A 23359-nucleotide genomic window follows, 5' to 3' on the forward strand; every position below is an offset into this window, starting at 1 on the left:
CCCCCTTTTCTGGCCTCCTTGGGTACCAGGTATATATGTTTTCCACAGATAATCCATGCAGGCAAAAACATTCATACAGATAAAACCAATGTGGTCTGCACGACAAATTGGTTTTCATTGGTTTATGTAAGAAAACCAGTGATAATGGCTACTTGTAAGGATTTGGGGAAAGGGAAGGCTTTCTTTGTTTATTCTTATTTTTTAGAATTTGAGTTTACTGCTCATATGCTCTTAAAAACATTGTCAGCAAGAAGTGGCAGCTGGTAGACAGAACCTAGCACAGTTGGGAGGGTGGCACAGAATTCCCTGAGCTCACAGATCTCCAGAGACACCAGGAAGGCTAAGCATGCACGATTGTCTTTCCAATGGGAAAGATGAAAAACCGTTTTTTCCACGAAGAAGGCTGGAAATGGGAAGTCGATAATAGCCTGGTGATCTGTTAGGCCAGGCCATCCCAAGCTCCGGACCCAAGGTGGCTTGTAATCTAAGTGATCTTTACAGCCAGGGGCTCACCCAGCTCCCACAACCAGGCTCAGTGATACCCAATAGTCTAAATGGCCCTTATAGCCAGAGATGTCCCCAAGCTTCCATAACCAGTTATGGAAGTGGTTAGTTAGGGGTAACTAACAGTTCAAATGATATCTGTATGACTGAGACCAGGCCAGAGCCTTCCCTAGGCCCCTAAGTTATTACAGGTAGCCTCTTTAGAATCTATCTTCTTGGAAGACATGGTATGTATCCTGAGTTTCAATGTAGTTATGCTTCCCCCCCCCCCCAACACCCCACCCCAAGCATCAGGGATTGTATTACACCAGAAAACTTCTTTTTTTCCAAACTATACTGGGCTTAAATATGTTGAGAATAAACCACCCGATAGCAGATGCTTAAGAAGTCTTGATCAAAGTTGCTAAATTCAATCTGAACTGAGTTTTCATTCTCTTCTCAGTTCACCTCTCTGCCTGACACGTCAGAGGTCCCTCACAGCCCTAAGGAGTCTGAGACAGAAGGACTGTTGCAAACCCTGAGGCCCTTTTGGAGTACGTAGTAAATTCTAGACCAGCATGTGTTACAGTGTGAGGCCCAGTCTCAAATACAAACAAAAGAAAACAACCTCTAAAAATAAAATCAAAACAAAAATCAACAAAATAGAAGTAGACCAAACAACAGCCAGGTGTGGTGGTACACACCTGTAACTGACACACACGGAAGCTGGTATTTCAAAATATCTCGGAACCTACTAGACTCTCAGTGCGTCACAGTTAATTCTGAGAGACAGTTTAGAGAAAACGAATCTCAATAATGCAAACAGCAACCAATTTAAATAAAGGGCAGCAATAACAAAAAGACCGAAGTCCCTGGAGTTAGAGGGCTAACCTACAGAGCTGAGATTGGGACTCCACTGCCCCAGGTTCATTAAAAATAGAATTAGTTGTAACTAAACACCAAGCTGGGTCCCTACCTCCACCCCCACACTCTTTATGTCTCTCTCTCTCTCTCTCTCTCTCTCTCTCTCTCTCTCTCTCTCTCTCTCTTTGTTGGTCACATTGTCTTCAAACTCTCATCACCCTACCTCACTGTGGTGTTTGAGTAAGAATGGCCCCCATAGACTCATATATTTGAAAGCTTAGAGTGGCATTAGGAGGTGTGGCCTTGTTGGAAGAACTGTGACACTGGGCATGAGCTTTAGGGTTTCAAATGCCCAAGGCAGGCCCAGTGTCTCTCTTGCTGCTGCCTGCAGATCCGGATGGAGAACTCTCAGCAAATTCTCCAGCACCATGTCTGCCTGCCTGCTGCCAGGATTCCCACAGAGATGACAATAGACTAAACCTCTGAACTGTAAGCCAGCCCCAATGAATTGTGTATGGTTTTATTTTTTATTTTATTTTATTTTTTTTAAATAAGAGTTGCCAGGGCCGGAAAGATGGCTCAGTGGTTAAAAGCACTGACTGCTCTTCCAGAGGTCCTGAGTTCAACTCCCAGCAACCACATGGTGGCTCACATCCATCTGTAATGAGATCTGGCGCCCTCTTCTGGTGTGTCTGAAGACAGCTACAGTGTACTTATATATAATAAATAAATAAATCTTAAGAGTTGCCTTGGTCATGGTGTCTGTTCACAGCCATAGGATACTGACTAAGACACTCTGCTTCTTAAATCCAGAATCTGAGGGATGTTAATGTTAATATTTTGAAACGGCGGCACCCGGTCTGTCTTGTGGTATCAGGCCACCATCTTCCCGACTAGGCAAGGCCTGAGGCCACGAGCGGCTGTGTGTTCTCGGTGTTGCTCAGCTCAGGCCACCTGCTCAGGCGGGCCAAAAGCACCAGCCCTGCCACTCACGAGATGTCATTGTGGGAGATGGCTCTGCCAAACTGCCAGGCTGTCTCCACAATGCTTAGCTGAGCCCAGACCATCCCGCCATCCACGAGGTCCCTGGTAGAAATGAGACTCTAATAGTTAAAGATTATCCAATAGCTTTATATATTTGGTAATGCTCAAATACCAAGATGCCCACACAATTAGAAGTGTTAACCACTTAACTAACCTAGATATAAGTTGTTACCCAGGACTGCTCTCGATACAAGTATGCTGCTTCACGGCTCCTACATCTCTCCTAGCTCCTCCTCTTCCTCTCTTCACTCCTCCCACATTAGCTCCTCCCAAAACACTGAGTTTAATGTAGTGGGGAAATATACCCCTACAGAGGGATACAAGAATATTCCACCACAGCCATTTGACACACACACACGCACACGCACACAATGTGTTTTTATTTTATATGTATTAGTGCTTTCCTGTACTACATATGTGTAGTGCCAGATCCTCTGTAATTGCAGCTAACACTGTTTTAAACCACCACATGGGTGCTGGGGACTGAACCTGGGTTCCCTGCAAGAATAGCAAGTACTCTTAACCTCTGAGCCATCTCCCCAGCCCCTGTCCTATTTTTCTTAACTACAAATAAGTCACAGATTCTGCCCCTAAGGAGAGGAGGGGGATTGAATAAGGGCTGGCAGAGGCTAGCAGTCCATGAGACCACTTCAGAATTCTGCTTATCAAAGAAACACAAAGGAAACTATTTCAGTTCTCATCAGTTGTTTTGTGTCAGGGCCCTGGACCCAATTTTCAATGTTTCAGAATGAATCCTGGAAGGTCTATGTTATGATTCTTGTTTTCCAGGGGAATGAGCTAAGCTTTGGACATGACAGATAATTCTGACCTCTCCTTTCAGCACGCTGCATAGTTTCAGAGTACCTCTGCCCAATGAAAACCATCCCCAGTTCATTAAAAAAAGGCTGATGATCACACAGGTAAAATGACCTGGTGGTATGTTCTACGTGGGGTTGTGGCTGAGACTCAGTGGCAGAGCGCTTGCCTCACATACAAAAGGCCCTAGGTTCAACTCCTAGTACCGCCTAAAAATTGTACATCATGCCTGGTGTGATGGCATAGGCCTGAAAACCTAACACTTGTGAGGTAGAGGCAGGGGTACCATAGGTTAGAGTCTAGCCTGGGCTATATAGAAAGGATCTGTCTCAAAACAACAAGGCCTTTTGCCATCAAGATGGCTCAGTGGGTGAAGGCACTTGCTCCAAGCCTGACGGCCTGAGTTCGATCCCCAGGACTCACATAAAGAAAAGAGAGAACTGACTCCTGAGAGCCACACATGCTCCATGGCACATGTGCTCACACACACACACACACACACACACACACACACACACCCCAAAAGTAAATTTAAAAACCAAGGGTTTGGTAGAGTATCATCTAATATGTGCAAAGTCATGAATTTAATTCAGCAGTGCCACAAATATATAAATATAAGTAAGGACATAAACAAAGAATAAAAAGGAAAAGAAAACTGCCTGCACATAATGATTTGAAGGTCTTTTCATACATGTGTCTCACTCTGGAGGCCTTAGTCATGAAGACCTGGCTGGGCAATGTGGGGAATGAAGAAATGACAGACAGACAGACAGACAGACAGACAGACAGAAAAAAAAAAAGCTGTGATAGGGTGGAGAGGGCTCTTTGATGAAGGGCACCTGCTACACAATCCAGAGCTGCAAGTTTATTAAGCATAGCTCAGCACAAAGGGCTGGGGTTAGCTAGGGCCAAGGCAGGTCTCTGTAGGGAAGGGGTCTCTAGCTGTTTATTTCTGGGAGGAGGAAGTTATGGTTGATAGTTTCTGCATACACTGATCATTCATTCATAAACACTCATATTTGGATCAGAGGAAGATTTTGCCACACCTCTGAGCCTCACCTGGGGAAGGCTTTGCCATTTCTATGCATCTGGGGTACTGGGGTCCTTGGCATGACCTTGTCAATAATACACCCTCCCTCAGGACTTCATCCGCTCCCCCAAACCATAGTCTTACTTATTTATTTTTAACTTTATACATTTACTTATTTTGTATGTAAGGGTATGTATATGTCATGGCACATGCATGGAAATCAGACATACACCTTTAAGAGAAATGCAGAATGTTATTGCCAAGAAGCACACACAGAGATCACATTTCTGTATTTCCCTCTCTGGTCTCAGGATAAGATTCTCTACCTTCCTTTCCTGCCTCCATCAGATCTGTGACTGCTACAGATATTCCCAGATGACTAACCTGGGGCATAAGCTTGCCCCAGGGATTCCCAGAGCCTGCTATATTTCCTCTGGGTAGTTGAGAAAAGCCAGCTGGGTCTCCAGCTCTCTTCACAGATCCACAGTCCCAGCTGCCTGAAGAACAGTGCCACTCGGCCCTGCCGGTTATAGCTGAGTTCTGTCACAACCTCAGACTTCTTCCAGTCAAGGGCTTCAGGGAGCCAGGCTGAACCAAGACTTTCTCAGAGGCCTTGATGAAAACACAAAGGGACTGTGACCTTCTTCATGGGCAGACTTGGCAAGGTCCTGTCTTGGGATAGAGCCAGGGCTACCAAGGAGTTAAGGTTTTGGTTCTAGGCTTTCTCTCCTGAATGCTGTGGTTATCAGTCTGAGCAGCTGTGTCTGATGTATCCTTTATTCTCTATGCCAACATTTTTTTTGTTAATTTAGCTTTCTATTGACCTTGGCCCATTTTTTCCCCTGAAAATATTATGTAAGACGCTGTACTTCTCAATAAAATTTTATGCTTGGCATGAACCATCATTTCATGCAAGAACTTCTGATGCCAAACTTCCTGTCTTCTTTATCTTTTTATCACTGGTCCTCTCTCAAGGTGACCTTGTGGGTTCAGGTCATCCTCTCAAACTCCTGTCATGGTGAAGTTGATCCCTTGTCCCCAGCCACTCAAGTAGGGAGGCCACCTTTATTAAACTTTCTTGTCAGGAGTTCCTTTCTCTCTTTCCCCATCCAAATGCAGACAAGCCTCTGTGTGCAGGGGTGTGAACGGTTTCCAGCATATTACTATGGCGGATCCCCTTGTTCTCAAGTACTTCTGTCCTTGAGGCCTTCCACTTGACCCCTTGCCTGAGTATAAGATTGTTTTTTGCACCACCTACCCCAGACATTTTTTATAGGTAGCTTAGATCTACTGGCCCAATTAAGGCCTACTGCAGTGTGCCCATTGATTTTTTTTTCCAATTTGGAAATAAGATTTTTGCATATGTAAGTAGACAGATTTTTAAAATGAAATTACCCTAGATTTAGGCCTTAAATTAAAATATTGGTGTTACGTAAGAGAAAGAAGATAGTGTTTGAGCCTAGAGAGATGCAGGGAAGAAGTTGGTGTGAAACCTAAGGTAGAGCCTGGAGTTCTGTCACTCTGAGCCAAGGAACACCAGGAGTCACTGGGAACTGAAAGAAGCAAGGAAGGATTATACCCAGAGCCCCTGGAGGTCACATGACAATTCTCTCTCAGCCTAGTCTCCAAATCTGCGTGTCTCAAGGTTACTATTGCTGTGATGAAACACCATGGCCAAAGTACCTTGGGAAAGAAAGGGTTTCTTTGGCTTACTTCCACATCACTGTCCATCACTAAAGGGAGTCAGGACAGGAACTCCTGACCTGGAGGCAAGAGCTAATGCAATGGCCATGGAGGGGTGCTGCTTACTGGCTTGCTCCTCATGGCTTGTATAGCCTGCTTTCTTAAAGAACCCAGGACCACCAGCCCAGGGATGGCACCACCCACAACAGACTAAGCCCTCCCCATCAATCACTAATTTAAAAAATGCCTTACAGCGGATTTTATGGAATAATTTTCTTCAACTGAAGTTTCCTCCTTTCAGATAATTATAGCTTATGTCAAAGTGTTGATGACCACACTGCCCCACGCTTTGGGGCTACTATGTTGCTGTCCACACTGCCCCACGCTTTGGGGCTAAGTGCTCTGGTCAAGAGAGAGAGTGGGGATGGAGGGGCAAGAGACACAAAGAATGGAGACAAGACAGGGTGTGTGGTCAAGTCTCCTTTACTGTCTCCTATTCACTCATATTGACCTCTCCTATTGACTCTATTACAAGGAAATCCTGGGTATTTATAAGCACAAGCAGGAGAACACAGGTGAAGACACTTTACCATGTGCACCATGCAGCTGGGGTCAGTAAACAGCAAAACAAGCTATGTGGAATAAACAAGATGTTTGTCAGAGTTGCTCAGCTGTTGTAGGCTGTTGAAAAACAAGTCTCTATCAGGGTATATGGCTCGAGATGGCTGCAAAGATGATAGCTGCTTTCTGCTAAAAGTCGGCTCCCAACAGGTCCCCCTTTTTAAATTTTTTTTCAAAAGGCTTGGAAAACTTACGGAAACCGTGTCTGTCCTAGGTTGGAACAAAGGACCCCAAGCCTCCCTTTCCCATCCTTGGATAATCAACAGCCATTGGTTGAGCTCCTGTCTTAGGATGGTGAGACCTCCCTTTTTTAGGGGCAAGGGTCTCAATATGTTCTCTTACCCTTCATTGACTATCCGGCTTAGTGCGTAAGTTAGGGGTTAATCCTCGTCAGTCTTGATAACAGAGGTTTCAGAGTCCCCTACTTCCAGCCTGTAATATCGGACCTGTATGGGTTTCATTTGAATAGCATCTATCTGCTGTCGTATAAAAGCCATCAGTTTGTTGAACAGCATGAACCGGAGAGACGAGAGACTTAATGCCTAAATAGTCAGTATAAAAGCAACATTCTTCTTTAAGGGTAGCACACAAGCCCCCTGTTGGAGAAGTTAAATTTGTACCCACAAATTTTGAATAGAAAAAAATTATACCAATGAAATCCTTGAATTTGCATCAGCTTAGTAACAATTATACAGATTTCTACCAATAGATTATGGCTGTTTAAGTCGGCTCCCAACATCAAAGTTGACATAAAACTAGTCAGCACATTATGAAAAAGTAAACTGATGCTATTTATAGTACTTTGTTTGGCAGCCCTAGAGAAAATGACTCCAGTATCCTTCGGGCAAGTGGTGTGAGCTTTCCTCATTGTACAAACAGGCTGCCACTCTGGTCATCACAGGCCCATAATATAGTCAGTTTTTGGTCTTTCTGTCTAGAGTGGGTCTTGGGACCCATATGGAGGTCCACGGCTGGGGAGTCTACATATCATCTATAGTATCGGTAGCACCTACAAAGATAGTGATCCCTTGAGAAAGTCTGAGCAAGTCAGAGAGGGAGGTGGGTCAGGAGCCATCAGGGAGCCATCTGTGGCCAGTCAAGGATCACTGAGTACTTTATTTCCTCCTTGGCTGTCACCTTGCTTCCCCTTCTTGACTGCCAAATATACATCATGGCTAATTGTCTTTCAAATTCTGCTTCAAAACAAAAAGAGCGAGCATCTTTTGGAGGATGTCACAATGGCATTGTAATTCGTTCTGCTTTAATAACTAGCCACAAACTTACTGGTTTAAAAAGCAACACAGATTTATTCTCTTTTTAGAGGTCAGAAGCCCAAAACATGGAGCCTAAAACATGTGCCTGAAGAACTGTTTTCTGGTAGAGGCTGCAGAACTGGTTCCTCAGCTCTGCAGATGGAAACCACCGGTTTGGACTCCTGGACACAATACTCCAGTTTCTGAAGCTGTCCTCTCCACCATTGGTCCTCGTGCCTCCCCTTAATAAGAACTCTTATGATTACATTTAGGGCCCAGTTTGATGATCCAGGGTAAGTGCCCACCTCAAGGTCCTTCATTCATTTACATTTACAAAATCTCTTAGCTATATAAGATGATGTCTATATATTCCAGGGACCGAGATATATTTGAACTTGGGTTTTGAGGGGGTGTATTTTTCAGTCCACTGCAAATGAGCACCCCCTCCTAAAGCACCACCCTTCAATTATGGATCCCATTGAGGGAGGTGCCAGTTAGGAACTGTGCCCTCAGCTAGTGCCACAGTATGTACTTTAGCTATTTGTGGGTAAGGCATACCACCCCAGGGAAGCTGCTGCTTTTCCTAATCTTGGGCCATGTAAGGTCCAGCGCTTACCTACTAGGCCAAGGTTGCTGGACACGGTCACAAGGAATTAAACCAGGATGGGTGGGTGTCCAGCTGTGGCAATTTTATTGAGAGAAATCAGACTTTTTATACTCTTATCAGAAACAGCATATAGTGGCAGTTGTCAAGATCAATACAGTTGTAGTTGCCAGGATGCAGAGTACACAGTCTTGTATACAGGGTACACAAGATTGATGTCCAAAACCAGTTGTCCTGTTAAGCTTCTCTGCTTCCTAAGGGAACATACAGAGAAATACAGTGGCCTGGGTGCTTCACTGCCTGAGAGAGTGCATCAGTCTCTCAGGAACTGGAAGGCGCTTTGTGCCCCAGGAGCCCAGCCTCTAACCTGAAAAACCTATGACACTTGCTTGCCAAGGCAGCTAGGCCAGGCCAATAATTCTTTGCAGGGCCACCCTGGAAGAAATTCTTTCCTGGTCTGCAAATTCCTGAGAGCAGAGAGGCACTTGCATTTTGTCCCTTCTGGGTTAGGGTTTGAAGCTAGTGGAACTGGAATCTTATGCCGGGTATTTCTCTGACCACCTAATGTGTTCTAAGCAAGCTCAGGATGGTGATCTGCTGAAACACCCTGAAGGAATTAAGGATGTAGGGGGACAGGTAAATCAGTGCAAGAGAAAATGATGTTAATGACAGTGGGGGCATGCTGTTTTGGAATCTGAGAATGCTGTCTGCTGTCCTTCAGTACCATGTAAGTGGTGGCGGGAACAGAACATGTGAGGTAAGCTTCTTGGGGATTCATAATCAGAAGGTAGTTCATAGGATTGTTCCGCGCACCTCCCGTGTCCCCTTTCGCCCGTGGAAGAGAGACACGTGAGGCCCCGCTTGTCCAGCAAGGAAGACGCGACAAACCGGATTCTTCTCAACAGCCTTTATTGGAAGCGCTCTTTTAGGTTTCTGGGAGAGACTGACTGGAATGCTCAGAATGGGCTACTTATATACCCCCAGCCCTGGGCGTGGCAAAGCACATGGAGGTGTCCGATTGGTTAATTTGCAATGACTCATTAGCATACTCATAGCATACCCCGCCCGGGCGGGGTGATTGGCCAGGTTCGTGGTACCCTAGTTGTACCTTATTTGCATGCCCCGTTTGGGAGGGGCTGGAGTCAAGTTCCTAAATGCACTGCGCATGCGCAGTGCACTGATGGTTTTCCCTGAAAGCCTTGAGTCAGCCGCCATCTTGGATAGTCGCCTCAGCGGCTGACGGGCGAACGTCAGCCCGTCAGCCGCTTTTGAGGCTGCGGCGCTGCTTCTCTCGGCTGGCAGCCACAGCCGCTTTTAGTCTGTGGCGCCGAGAGAAAAAACGGGCAGCCGCCTTGAGTCGGCGGCTGCACCGTAAGAAAAAACAGGTAGCTGCTTTGAAGTGGCGGCAGTTCCGCCGCTTTTAGCAGCTTTGAATCGGCCCGCTTTTCAAGCTGACGTGACAGACCTGCGGTGCCTTCCAGCCGTCAGGTCTGTCAGGTCAGCTTCCTACACAAAAAGACAGGAAGAAGCACAGCTTAAATACACCCTAGAGTGACGTATTCACTTCTGATTGGCTGTTCACTCATTACCCATAATACGCCCCGGGATGGGCATGACTTTTGGCGCACTTTTGCCTCTTTGCACCTGCACAGTTAGTTGTTTACTAGTGGAGAGGACACGATGTCTGCGCCATCTTAGAATGGCACTAACCATGGCTTCCTACATAGGATGACTACAAAGTCAGCCTATCAAGGGGATAGAGAGACCCGAGCATACAAAAGGATTTTGCCAAGTCATGTGCCTAGTTGTAAACTGCAGACATTGGCCAGGCTAGGCCAAAGTTGTGTCAACAGATATGTGAAAAAGAAATCCTGGAAAGAAGCTGTGTCTGCAGAGATTGACAGATCAGAATTGGGGTACTCTGGAGAGATGAATGTTACAGATCCAGAGACTATTACCATGTCTTGGGCTATCGTTAACCTCCAGAACAACCTCTCCTTGCCTACCTCAGAACTAGCATCCTCTGACTAATAAAAAAAAAAAAAAAAAAAAAAAAAAAAAAAAACCCAGCCAACCAAACAAAAAACCAACAACAACTTTGGAAAGGATCTTAGCAGACCCACTGGCTTCTATCAACCCAAAAGGGAAGATTACCATCAGATAGTGTCTTGGACCTATAGAAAACTTCTCCATTTTCTATAACTGCCTCTTGGATGTTTTGACCAATGTATTTTAGCTTGCCTTGATTTTGACATTATTTGTTTTGTAAAACTATAAAACTTCACGAATCAGATTTGACATTGGGATATGAAATTTGGGGTAACCCAATTCCATGTTCTTGGACCATAGTTGCTCAAAATGACGTCAGAATAAACTCTCATTCCCTTTAAGTTCAGATGTGGGTTTTGCATTCAAAGGTGAACATGTTGTGAATTTATCTAGTCAGAGGCCAGGTTACGGCGGAGTTGGGGGTAGAGGACAGAAGTGGGGTAGCCATGCAGTTTAGGGTGGAAATGAAGCACACCTTTGTAACTTTTCTTTTTGAATATTTAACATCAGTGGCATGTTTTATATTGCTCATTTAGGATGTCATACCTGTTTGTCATTATGGAAATTATTTCCTTAACTACGTCCACACACCATTGGTCCATCTATTATCTCCACTTAAGAGATGAGGATCTGGTTAGACTCAGCTTCTGCCAAAGGCATGCAGTAGTAGGAGGTAGAGCCAGGACTTGTGAGCCTGTGCTGTCCACTGAGTTTCTGATTCTCTGCACCTCAGCACATGGCGTAGACTTCACTGTAAAGGTAAAGAGAACCTGGAAAGATTTTAAAGCATAGGAGTGCCAACCATCCCCTACATGTTCACCAAGTCAGGCTGATAGGCAGATAGCCAGAGCAGAGGCACTTAAGCCCTTGGCATCGTATGCTTCACCATTTCCCTTCTGAGCTTCCAATATGGACTGTTGGAAGGTGTTCTCCTTATGTGTATGGACTTCAGGGTCACTTTAATACTTTGTCCTTGGCACTAGCTGTAGGAAATTGGGCAAAGTGCTCAGACGTTTCCTTGTCTGTTTTATAAGGTTGTTGTGATTATAATTCAACAGTTGGCAGACATGGAGGTTAAGCAACATGCTATTCGAATTTCTGAGGGTCTGTGCATGATGCAGCTGATACCATACCCTTCCTTCCTTCAACCATCTTCTCTCCTGGAGTTCTTCACCTCTCTCCAGCTATCCTTCTTCATTTAGGAATTCTCCCATCGGTTTTTGTTTTTGTTGTTTGTTTTTTAATGGCTACTGAATACTTAAACCTTTGGCTTGTGTGTGTGAAGGTGCTGCAGAGGCCAGAAGAGTGTGTCAGATTCCCTGAAGCTAGAGAGTTACTTGTGGTTGAGAGATGCCTGGCATGCATGCTGGGAACTGAAGTCAGGCACTCTACAAGGGCAGTATGTGGTCCTGACTGCAGAGCTGTGTCTCTAGCTCCTCTTGTAATGCCTGGGTAGATTTCAATCAATCTGCTGCTTCTGTTATCCCTTTAGCTAGCTGCTGTGAGGTCCACCGCAAGTATGTCTGGCTGAGCCACTTCAGTGAATATGTTAAAATTCCCAATTCCCAGAATAGTGTTCTCTAGACACAAGGAATCTCAATTTCCATGTCAGGGGGGACTTGGTATATCTTCTTGGCTCTAGAAGCAATTGCTTTTCTCTGAATCACTCTGCCTTGCTCAGATCCACTGTTCTTGAGCTCAGTGGTTCTCAACCCAATGCTACAGCTCTTTAACACAGTTCTTCATGTTGTGAACCCCCAACCACAAAATTATTTTCATCGCCACTTCCTAGCTACACATTTGCTACGGTTATGAATCATAATGTAAATCTCTGTTTTCTGATGGCCTTGGGCAACCCCTGTGAAGCCATTTGGCCCCCAAAGGAACGGTTGTGACCTATGGGTTGGGAAGTGCTCCTCAGGCCCGAAGCTTCTTTCTCTTGCATTCTCCAAATGGCCAAGTTACTACATCTGTTTACCTGTACTTCTTAAGAGCCCCTTTCAGCCTCACTTCAACTGCATCCATGTCTACCCTTGCCCTAGCCGAGTTACCATCAGCTGTATAAAAAACACACAATCCATTAATGTCAGTCCTGTGGCTGACTTTTCCTGGAAACACCTGAGATTATAAGAATATTCTCTTAAAAGGTGTGTGTGTGTGTGTTGATGATGTTGTTGTTGTTCCTAAGGTGGCTACTGGGTTGGTAGGCAGCTGTGTCCTGGAGAGGCCTGGTTCCAGGCTGGGTGAGAGGAGTTTGGTCAAATAATCTGTATTTCCACATATTTGTGCTGTCAGCTGGTTTCCTTCCCCTATTAAAGACCAGGCTTAGGACTGCTTAGAGGAGAGCCTGACTTAACTCACTCATTGTCAAAGTGCACAACTCTGTTGTGTAGCAGCCCTGGAGCAGAGACTGTGAGGCAGCCAAGTCATTGACATCAAAGGCTTACCTTTGATAGGAAATCAGAGAACATTAACGGAGAAGGCGTCCTTTGTTCATCACCAACCAGCAGAGGCCAGGTTTTGCCCTGCCCAATGTAAACTGCCCCCTCCCTTTCCTTTTTCCATTGTTTCCCCCATCCTGGAGTCTGAGTTTGGCCAGTGAGTATTCACAAGTCGTGAAAGGGAATAAAGTGGTCCTAAAAATGAGAAGGACAAAGGGAGGCCATTGCTGTTCCTACTACTCAAGGGACCTGACTGCCTTGGATCGTGACATACAGGCTGTCAGCATCCAGACCTCTTGTATTTAAATTGGCTGGCATCTTGCTTTTAAATCTGCCTTAGTTTCAATCCATGATGCAAATCCGCATGCTGAGGAGGTCTGCTTAGTCACTAATAGCTTTGACATCCCAAAGTCACTTAGTTCTAAGAACTTTTGGGTTCAACCTTTGAAGCAAAGTTCATTAAGATGCTGGGGGCAAATGGGCTATCTCCACACAGCTTTAAATATTGCTCGTTTGCGCTCTGAAGTTTCAGGCAGAAGACATGAGGGAAGGTCCCTGACAGTGATCCCCATGAGGTATTTACTGTGGTCTTTTGAGTCTCAGGCCCAACATCCACCCCTGCAGAAGATTGTCTTTATGACAAGAAATTGCAAGCAGATTCCTCTTTGATATCTAGTGTATTTCTGTCCAGAAAGGTGTCTGTCATTTTTGGGTGGGAGGCACAGTTGGGTTGGCATTTTGAAGTAAATTTAATGGGAGTAAGAGAAACTAACAAGTTGCCATAGAACGAGATCGTAGTAATAAATGCTGAATTCCAAGTAGCTAGTAGGTCTTCAAGTGACAAAGAACAAAGACGAGTGTCACCGGATATCACTCAAGAGTACTCCGCTTACCACCGACTATGAGCAGTTAAGCCCCCAGACATTGCCTAGCAGAACGAGGAGCAACAATAACCTTCAGCCAAAGTTTAGTGAGGTAATTATGAGCTGCAAGATACGTCTCCTGAGTGTTCAGCTATTTAGAAAGGCCGGCTCTGGTCCAGCTGGGCTAAAGAGGTTACATAGTAACCACCATGAGATAAGCTCCTATAAGCTTACTCCCTTTAGGACGGAGGTGCTGCATGTAAATAAAGCTAGAGAAATATGAATGAACAAGACGTCAACTAATATTAAACCTACTCTAAAAAGGGTGTGCAAAACTTCCTTTAAAAGAACCACTATGTAGCTATGCAACAAGGCTATACTATACAACAGCCACCTAGTTATCTAGGTAGCCCGAGGCGCAACGAAGCGTTAGCAAATGTAAACAGCCCTTTCCGGGAGACCTGTGGTGGCTCTGAAAAGAGCCTTTGTGGGGGGATGGAAGGGACAGAGAGCGCTCAAGCGCGCTCCCCACGGATGCGGCGGGCCAGCTGGATGTCCTTGGGCATGATGGTGACGCGCTTGGCGTGGATGGCGCACAGGTTGGTGTCCTCGAAGAGCCCCACCAGGTAGGCCTCGCTCGCCTCCTGCAGCGCCATGACGGCCGAGCTCTGGAAGCGCAGGTCCGTCTTGAAGTCCTGCGCGATCTCGCGCACCAGGCGCTGGAACGGCAGCTTGCGGATCAGCAGCTCGGTCGACTTCTGGTAGCGCCGGATCTCGCGCAGCGCCACGGTGCCGGGCCGGTAGCGGTGAGGCTTCTTCACGCCGCCCGTGGCCGGGGCGCTCTTGCGGGCGGCCTTGGTGGCCAGCTGCTTGCGCGGGGCCTTGCCGCCGGTGGACTTGCGGGCGGTCTGCTTCGTACGGGCCATGGCGGAGGAGGAAGACACCAGACGAGGAGCACTCGGGGACCTGACCCGGGCCACAGCCGGCCGTCTTTATAGGCGCAGTCTTCCCCACGGCGGGGCGGAGACAGCGACTTGAAACTCCCGCGCTGCCGGGCCATTGGCCGTGGCGTCACCGGCCCCGGCCAAGCCCATTGGCTCGAGCACGCCCCGCCCCCGCCCCGCCCCCTTGTCCGGCCCCGCGGCCCGCTGACTTTTCAACGTTCTGCGAGGGTGGAGCCACGTCTGGCAGCTACGGGTAGAGGGCGGGTGGGTCCCAGCTCTGCCCAAGGGGAGAAGCTCGCGCGGCCCCGCCCGCCGTCCAAAGTCCCAGGGCAGAACTAAGCCAATGTTTGTTCAGTACCGCCCAGCGCCCCAGCCCCCGCTGATCCCCAGAGCCGGCCGCGCCCCGTCCTCCCCCTAGGCCTTGCCCAAGGACCCGGCGAGAGCGGCGGCTGACTCGGACTTTCTGTCTGTACTGGCCTAGACGTCCTAGTCGAGTCCCAGCCGTGCGAAGGGACAGGAAACCTTCAGTCAGGAGGGCGGGCGGGCGGGCTGGCGGCAGGGTGCTGAGTGAGGGAATAGTGTTGTGTGTGTATATGGGAGGGGGAATAGGCGGAGAGATGGCACTAAGTGCTTGGGACAGTCAGCCAGAAACCCGCCTCCGCTCCGCCGAGGCCGGGCACCAAAGAGGGACAACACAGACACTACGCCAGGGGGAACACCACGGGAAGAGTGGGGGGGGGGAAAAAGGAGAGGGGACACGACACTCTTACTCTTGGGGCTGGGCCGGAAAGGCCACACGACCGGCTGTGACACAACTCTTTATCTGATTCGGTGGGTGGCTCTGAAAAGAGCCTTTTTGTGGGTTTGCTGGGGGGGGGGGGGGGTATCCCGGAGACTCGGGCTGGCGCGAGCAGCAGCCTCACTTGCCCTTCGCCTTATGGTGGCTCTCCGTCTTCTTGGGCAGCAGCACGGCCTGGATGTTGGGCAGGACGCCGCCCTGCGCGATCGTCACTTTGCCCAACAGCTTGTTGAGCTCCTCGTCGTTGCGGATGGCCAGCTGCAGGTGGCGCGGGATGATGCGGGTCTTCTTGTTGTCGCGGGCCGCGTTGCCCGCCAGCTCCAGGATCTCGGCCGTCAGGTACTCCAGCACGGCCGCCATGTACACCGGCGCGCCGGCGCCCACGCGCTCCGCGTAGTTGCCCTTGCGCAGCAGCCGGTGCACGCGCCCCACCGGGAACTGCAGCCCGGCGCGGGACGACCGCGACTTGGCCTTGGCGCGGGCCTTGCCTCCTTGCTTGCCACGGCCGGACATCACGAAAACGCAGACAGATGGACGTTCGCAGCCAGGAAACTGTACTCCAACGCCGACGCCTCACCCTTTTATAGACAGAGACCCGATTGTCCGCCCGACGCTCTCATTGGCTCACAAGCGTCCTGCCGCCGTGGCCAATAGGAGCGCGCGGACAGAATCCTCTCATTTACATAAGCCCGGCTCCCTCGCCCCGTTGCCGCCTTGGAACGCGCGAATCGCGACGCGCGTGCTCAGTGGCCTCATTTGCGTGTCGCCGTTGTTGCGACACTCCGCGGGTCGTCTGGCCGGCTGGCAATTTCTGCTGCTCCGGAAGCTGGCTAAGTGTGCCCTGCTTTCAAGAAGGCCTGAGTCAAGCACCTACTACTATGTGGAGGTTTTCCTTTGAGGAATGCTGGAAACTTAAGTTTTTGATACCTAGGAAGTAGCGAGTAATTCTGATATCCTCCTTTTACTTTTACTTGAAACAGTGTAAAACCTACTTGTTACATTTTAAGCGTTTACCCGTGGAGGCCTCACTTTAAATTCGTTACACTTAAAGCTTATTTCCATGCAACGGCAACAAAAATGCTTAGTTTCTTTTTCTTGATCCATCCACAGCCGGGAGTGCTTGAAAAGACCGAGCACAGTTCGCCAGGAGTTTACTGAAATTATTGGGTTTTTGCAACTTGGATTTGTATGTAGGAATCGAAATAACTTAAAAAGTAAACACTACGCGGCTGCTTTTATCTATCATTTGTCCTCTGATGGCTACTCAGAAGCTCCCTTTAGGAGCCTTCCGCGGTGTCTGGGGTCAGAGTGACTTGGAGTGCCATATCCGGACTGTATTTTAGCATCACGTTAGTTATACCTAGAGAAATATAGCCAGCATTTTTTAATCTCTGAAATTTGCAATAAGCTTTGTGATCGATTCTAATGTGCAGCATTAAAGAATCACTGACTAGAGACATATTGAGTGGGAGCTTAGCTCTAGTAACAGGTATATTGTTACATAGTAACATAGTCCTTATATTTTACATTGTAACATAATGTTGCGGAGATAGAATTCTAAGTCTTTGGGAGGAATAGGTAAGAGTGTAACCACTAGGATTTTGGTTTGAATCTGGATAGGCAGTGTTATTAGAATGGAGTACAGGGAAGCATTTAAAGTTGAGACGTTGAAGGTATATCAAGCGTTCTGATTAAATTTGATAGAATGATATTCAAGTGCATATGTGGAGTCACAAATCTGAGAGATGGATTAAGGGTTCAGCAAAGACTATGCAACTCTGCATTTATGGACTGATTGAACGCAGAACACAGGAATGGCATCCTATCACCTTAGAGTATACTATTGATCCTTATTTGTCTTGAGATATAATTTGGTATGTGTTATTCCTATAAAGGATGCTATAGCATTGCCTTTTCTATTTCTGTATTAGTACTTCGTGTCTCAGGAAGCACTTCCCCCTCCAAGGCACACACACACCTTAGGGTTGGTTGACCTTACTGATTTAAAAATTGTTCCAGACCCCTTCAGATATCTGTATCAACCTTACCATTTCAAAATAGAACAAACATGGATGGGACAGTGGGAACTTTTGTATTATTTTATATGTATGAGTGCTTACCCATATGTATGTACATCATAATGTATACCTGGTGCCTTCAGAGACTAGAGGAGTTTGGATCCCCAGTCAAAATAGGTTGATAAGGAAAAATAGAGGCTCCCAAGTACACATTTGGGCCAAATCTGCAAATATTAAAAGTATTTGATCAGCATTTGATCAGAGCCAAAGATTAATATTTTCACATCAAAAAGGTTTGAATTTCTTTTAACCTGAAAGTTTATAAATTTCAATAATTATAATTTTTAGCAGTTGCGTTCTTAAGATTGCCGTAGTAAAGTACCATACTGTTCTCTCATAGTCACACAGGCTAAGAGAACAGGCTACGAGGCTATGTATCAGTTTGACTTCTGCTTTAGCTGGTGTATGGTCATGAATGTGTGGATGCAGTTCAAGCCATAGCAGTAGACGGTGGCTCTGGTAGGCTGTGCATAGTCTAATTTTTCACAACCCATCAATATGTAAGTGAGGAAAAGGACTTTATTCAATGTTGAGAGATTATCCTGGATTAATTTCTGAATAAGCCGTAAATATAATCACCAAAGTCCTGGTCAGAGATAGTCGACCAGTTTAATTGGTAGCAGAAATGCACACACTGTCCCAGAAACCTGAAGGAGGCTCTAATGTGACAGGAGTGACCTTGCTAATTCGATGTGAACAAGCAGGCAAAGAACAAGAGCTCCTCCCTTATTCCTGGATCCTTCAGACAGGTTGCCCTAATGAGGTGTGGCCGGATTTAACAGGGATCTGCCCACTTCAAAGGATTTCCGTAAGAAAATGCCTCAGAGGTATTCCCAGCCCCCTGGGTTTTAACTAATTCCAGATGTAGTCAAGTTGACAACCAAGAACAACCATCACAACATCCATTGCAAAACTACCTTTGCTAACTAGCACTCTTTTTAAGAGTTTCTGCCTGGAAAACAAGACCAAAAACAGCCTACAAAAATAAATAAATAAATAAATAAAATAAAAAAAAGAAAGAAAAAAGAGAGAAAGAAAGAAAGAAAGAAAGAAAGAAAGAAAGAAAGAAAAAAGAAGCTACACAGAGAAACTCCAAACTCTATCTTGGAAAACCAAAATAATAAAAATTGCTACAATATAGAAGTTGTATCTGGTCAAATACACCCTGATGCAATGCTGCATTTACTAAGCTACCATTCAAAGCACACATTTCCACATTCTAAATACACTAAACATATCTAATGAAGGCATATGGACTTTCCACTGACACTTGATATATAGGTGAAAGATGTAATCCACTTAATTTTTGCACTGAAGTAATTTCAAATTTAATAAAATAAATCCAATTTCAAAAGCTGCAGAAATCTGAGTGCAACTGGAGCTGCCACACTTCACTGTGGAAATGGCCACCTTCAACTTCTCAACTTTAAATGCTTCTCTGTACTTCATTCCTCAACTGAAACTTCTCTGTGATGACTCTAGTTTTTGTCAAGTTGACACACAAAACCAGCTAAAGCAGAAGTCAAACTGATACATAGCCTCGTAGCCTGTTCTCTTAGCCTGTGTGACTATGAGAGAACAGTATGGTACTTTACTACGGCAATCTTAAGAACGCAACTGCTAAAAATTATAATTATTGAAATTTATAAACTTTCAGGTTAAAAGAAATTCAAACCTTTTTGATGTGAAAATATTAATCTTTGGCTCTGATCAAATGCTGATCAAATACTTTTAATATTTGCAGATTTGGCCCAAATGTGTACTTGGGAGCCTCTATTTTTCCTTATCAACCTATTTTGACTGGGGATCCAAACTCCTCTAGTCTCTGAAGGCACCAGGTATACATTATGATGTACATACATATGGGTAAGCACTCATACATATAAAATAATACAAAAGTTCCCACTGTCCCATCCATGTTTGTTCTATTTTGAAATGGTAAGGTTGATACAGATATCTGAAGGGGTCTGGAACAATTTTTAAATCAGTAAGGTCAACCAACCCTAAGGTGTGTGTGTGCCTTGGAGGGGGAAGTGCTTCCTGAGACACGAAGTACTAATACAGAAATAGAAAAGGCAATGCTATAGCATCCTTTATAGGAATAACACATACCAAATTATATCTCAAGACAAATAAGGATCAATAGTATACTCTAAGGTGATAGGATGCCATTCCTGTGTTCTGCGTTCAATCAGTCCATAAATGCAGAGTTGCATAGTCTTTGCTGAACCCTTAATCCATCTCTCAGATTTGTGACTCCACATATGCACTTGAATATCATTCTATCAAATTTAATCAGAACGCTTGATATACCTTCAACGTCTCAACTTTAAATGCTTCCCTGTACTCCATTCTAATAACACTGCCTATCCAGATTCAAACCAAAATCCTAGTGGTTACACTCTTACCTATTCCTCCCAAAGACTTAGAATTCTATCTCCGCAACATTATGTTACAATGTAAAATATAAGGACTATGTTACTATGTAACAATATACCTGTTACTAGAGCTAAGCTCCCACTCAATATGTCTCTAGTCAGTGATTCTTTAATGCTGCACATTAGAATCGATCACAAAGCTTATTGCAAATTTCAGAGATTAAAAAATGCTGGCTATATTTCTCTAGGTATAACTAACGTGATGCTAAAATACAGTCCGGATATGGCACTCCAAGTCACTCTGACCCCAGACACCGCGGAAGGCTCCTAAAGGGAGCTTCTGAGTAGCCATCAGAGGACAAATGATAGATAAAAGCAGCCGCGTAGTGTTTACTTTTTAAGTTATTTCGATTCCTACATACAAATCCAAGTTGCAAAAACCCAATAATTTCAGTAAACTCCTGGCGAACTGTGCTCGGTCTTTTCAAGCACTCCCGGCTGTGGATGGATCAAGAAAAAGAAACTAAGCATTTTTGTTGCCGTTGCATGGAAATAAGCTTTAAGTGTAACGAATTTAAAGTGAGGCCTCCACGGGTAAACGCTTAAAATGTAACAAGTAGGTTTTACACTGTTTCAAGTAAAAGTAAAAGGAGGATATCAGAATTACTCGCTACTTCCTAGGTATCAAAAACTTAAGTTTCCAGCATTCCTCAAAGGAAAACCTCCACATAGTAGTAGGTGCTTGACTCAGGCCTTCTTGAAAGCAGGGCACACTTAGCCAGCTTCCGGAGCAGCAGAAATTGCCAGCCGGCCAGACGACCCGCGGAGTGTCGCAACAACGGCGACACGCAAATGAGGCCACTGAGCACGCGCGTCGCGATTCGCGCGTTCCAAGGCGGCAACGGGGCGAGGGAGCCGGGCTTATGTAAATGAGAGGATTCTGTCCGCGCGCTCCTATTGGCCACGGCGGCAGGACGCTTGTGAGCCAATGAGAGCGTCGGGCGGACAATCGGGTCTCTGTCTATAAAAGGGTGAGGCGTCGGCGTTGGAGTACAGTTTCCTGGCTGCGAACGTCCATCTGTCTGCGTTTTCGTGATGTCCGGCCGTGGCAAGCAAGGAGGCAAGGCCCGCGCCAAGGCCAAGTCGCGGTCGTCCCGCGCCGGGCTGCAGTTCCCGGTGGGGCGCGTGCACCGGCTGCTGCGCAAGGGCAACTACGCGGAGCGCGTGGGCGCCGGCGCGCCGGTGTACATGGCGGCCGTGCTGGAGTACCTGACGGCCGAGATCCTGGAGCTGGCGGGCAACGCGGCCCGCGACAACAAGAAGACCCGCATCATCCCGCGCCACCTGCAGCTGGCCATCCGCAACGACGAGGAGCTCAACAAGCTGTTGGGCAAAGTGACGATCGCGCAGGGCGGCGTCCTGCCCAACATCCAGGCCGTGCTGCTGCCCAAGAAGACGGAGAGCCACCATAAGGCGAAGGGCAAGTGAGGCTGCTGCTCGCGCCAGCCCGAGTCTCCGGGATACCCCCCCCCCCCCCAGCAAACCCACAAAAAGGCTCTTTTCAGAGCCACCCACCGAATCAGATAAAGAGTTGTGTCACAGCCGGTCGTGTGGCCTTTCCGGCCCAGCCCCAAGAGTAAGAGTGTCGTGTCCCCTCTCCTTTTTTCCCCCCCCACTCTTCCCGTGGTGTTCCCCCTGGCGTAGTGTCTGTGTTGTCCCTCTTTGGTGCCCGGCCTCGGCGGAGCGGAGGCGGGTTTCTGGCTGACTGTCCCAAGCACTTAGTGCCATCTCTCCGCCTATTCCCCCTCCCATATACACACACAACACTATTCCCTCACTCAGCACCCTGCCGCCAGCCCGCCCGCCCGCCCTCCTGACTGAAGGTTTCCTGTCCCTTCGCACGGCTGGGACTCGACTAGGACGTCTAGGCCAGTACAGACAGAAAGTCCGAGTCAGCCGCCGCTCTCGCCGGGTCCTTGGGCAAGGCCTAGGGGGAGGACGGGGCGCGGCCGGCTCTGGGGATCAGCGGGGGCTGGGGCGCTGGGCGGTACTGAACAAACATTGGCTTAGTTCTGCCCTGGGACTTTGGACGGCGGGCGGGGCCGCGCGAGCTTCTCCCCTTGGGCAGAGCTGGGACCCACCCGCCCTCTACCCGTAGCTGCCAGACGTGGCTCCACCCTCGCAGAACGTTGAAAAGTCAGCGGGCCGCGGGGCCGGACAAGGGGGCGGGGCGGGGGCGGGGCGTGCTCGAGCCAATGGGCTTGGCCGGGGCCGGTGACGCCACGGCCAATGGCCCGGCAGCGCGGGAGTTTCAAGTCGCTGTCTCCGCCCCGCCGTGGGGAAGACTGCGCCTATAAAGACGGCCGGCTGTGGCCCGGGTCAGGTCCCCGAGTGCTCCTCGTCTGGTGTCTTCCTCCTCCGCCATGGCCCGTACGAAGCAGACCGCCCGCAAGTCCACCGGCGGCAAGGCCCCGCGCAAGCAGCTGGCCACCAAGGCCGCCCGCAAGAGCGCCCCGGCCACGGGCGGCGTGAAGAAGCCTCACCGCTACCGGCCCGGCACCGTGGCGCTGCGCGAGATCCGGCGCTACCAGAAGTCGACCGAGCTGCTGATCCGCAAGCTGCCGTTCCAGCGCCTGGTGCGCGAGATCGCGCAGGACTTCAAGACGGACCTGCGCTTCCAGAGCTCGGCCGTCATGGCGCTGCAGGAGGCGAGCGAGGCCTACCTGGTGGGGCTCTTCGAGGACACCAACCTGTGCGCCATCCACGCCAAGCGCGTCACCATCATGCCCAAGGACATCCAGCTGGCCCGCCGCATCCGTGGGGAGCGCGCTTGAGCGCTCTCTGTCCCTTCCATCCCCCCACAAAGGCTCTTTTCAGAGCCACCACAGGTCTCCTGGAAAGGGCTGTCCACCTTTCGGTCTTTTCGTGATCCTTGGAGTCTTGGTTCCTTATGAATTTCCGGAGAGCGTTGTTCTAGAATGGTTACTGACCAGCATAGATCCTCTGACTTTCTAGGCGTAGTCGCTTAAGAATTAGTTACCAGCATTGGCCTAGTACAGTGCTGAAGGTACCCTCCCCCCACCTCTCAAGCTCTGCATGCCTTCTAAGTCAGTCTTCCTTGCTTTGTTTTCTTGTTTCGTCCGTTGTGATGTAAGTTACTTTTTAGTTGTACTTTTTCTTAATGATCGCCTGCCTGATAAAATCGTTATCAGGCCAAGTGTCACAAGCATGTTCGCAGTCAAAATTATTTAGGTTCTTTGCAAGTTTGTATTTTATGGCTGGCATGTGTCACTCATCTGCTCTTAGAAAAAAACAAAATTTTTCACAGCTGACTTTCAAGGTTTTGCTATTGGCTTGCTTGGGAGGCTCTCATGTCTACCATTACATAACAAGATTTAAGTTTTAGCAT

At 47.6% G+C, this 23359-nt stretch overlaps 4 protein-coding genes across 4 annotated transcripts; 2 read left to right on the top strand and 2 right to left on the bottom strand.

Annotated features, from left to right (window-relative positions):
• Positions 1 to 13546: 13546 nt before the first annotated feature.
• LOC117707557 (histone H3) lies at positions 13547 to 15056 on the bottom strand. Its single transcript, XM_076932956.1, has one exon. It carries the CDS (start codon positions 14675 to 14677, stop codon positions 14267 to 14269), a length of 411 nt encoding a protein of 136 aa, XP_076789071.1. The 5' UTR covers positions 14678 to 15056; the 3' UTR covers positions 13547 to 14266.
• Positions 15057 to 15497: 441 nt separating this feature from the next.
• Positions 15498 to 16064, bottom strand: LOC117707559 (histone H2A type 2-A). Its single transcript, XM_034500960.3, has one exon. It carries the CDS (start codon positions 16005 to 16007, stop codon positions 15615 to 15617), a length of 393 nt encoding a protein of 130 aa, XP_034356851.1. The 5' UTR covers positions 16008 to 16064; the 3' UTR covers positions 15498 to 15614.
• A 4924-nt stretch (positions 16065 to 20988) lies between these two features.
• On the top strand, positions 20989 to 21551 carry LOC117707558 (histone H2A type 2-A). Its single transcript, XM_034500959.2, has one exon. It carries the CDS (start codon positions 21046 to 21048, stop codon positions 21436 to 21438), a length of 393 nt encoding a protein of 130 aa, XP_034356850.1. The 5' UTR covers positions 20989 to 21045; the 3' UTR covers positions 21439 to 21551.
• A 193-nt stretch (positions 21552 to 21744) lies between these two features.
• On the top strand, positions 21745 to 23282 carry LOC143442067 (histone H3). The gene has a single exon (XM_076932957.1). The coding sequence runs from the start codon at positions 22374 to 22376 to the stop codon at positions 22782 to 22784; it is 411 nt and encodes a 136-aa protein (XP_076789072.1). The 5' UTR covers positions 21745 to 22373; the 3' UTR covers positions 22785 to 23282.
• Positions 23283 to 23359: the final 77 nt, after the last annotated feature.

This window comes from Arvicanthis niloticus, chromosome 4 (assembly GCF_011762505.2).
Source record: "Arvicanthis niloticus isolate mArvNil1 chromosome 4, mArvNil1.pat.X, whole genome shotgun sequence".
Lineage (NCBI taxonomy): Eukaryota > Metazoa > Chordata > Mammalia > Rodentia > Muridae > Arvicanthis > Arvicanthis niloticus.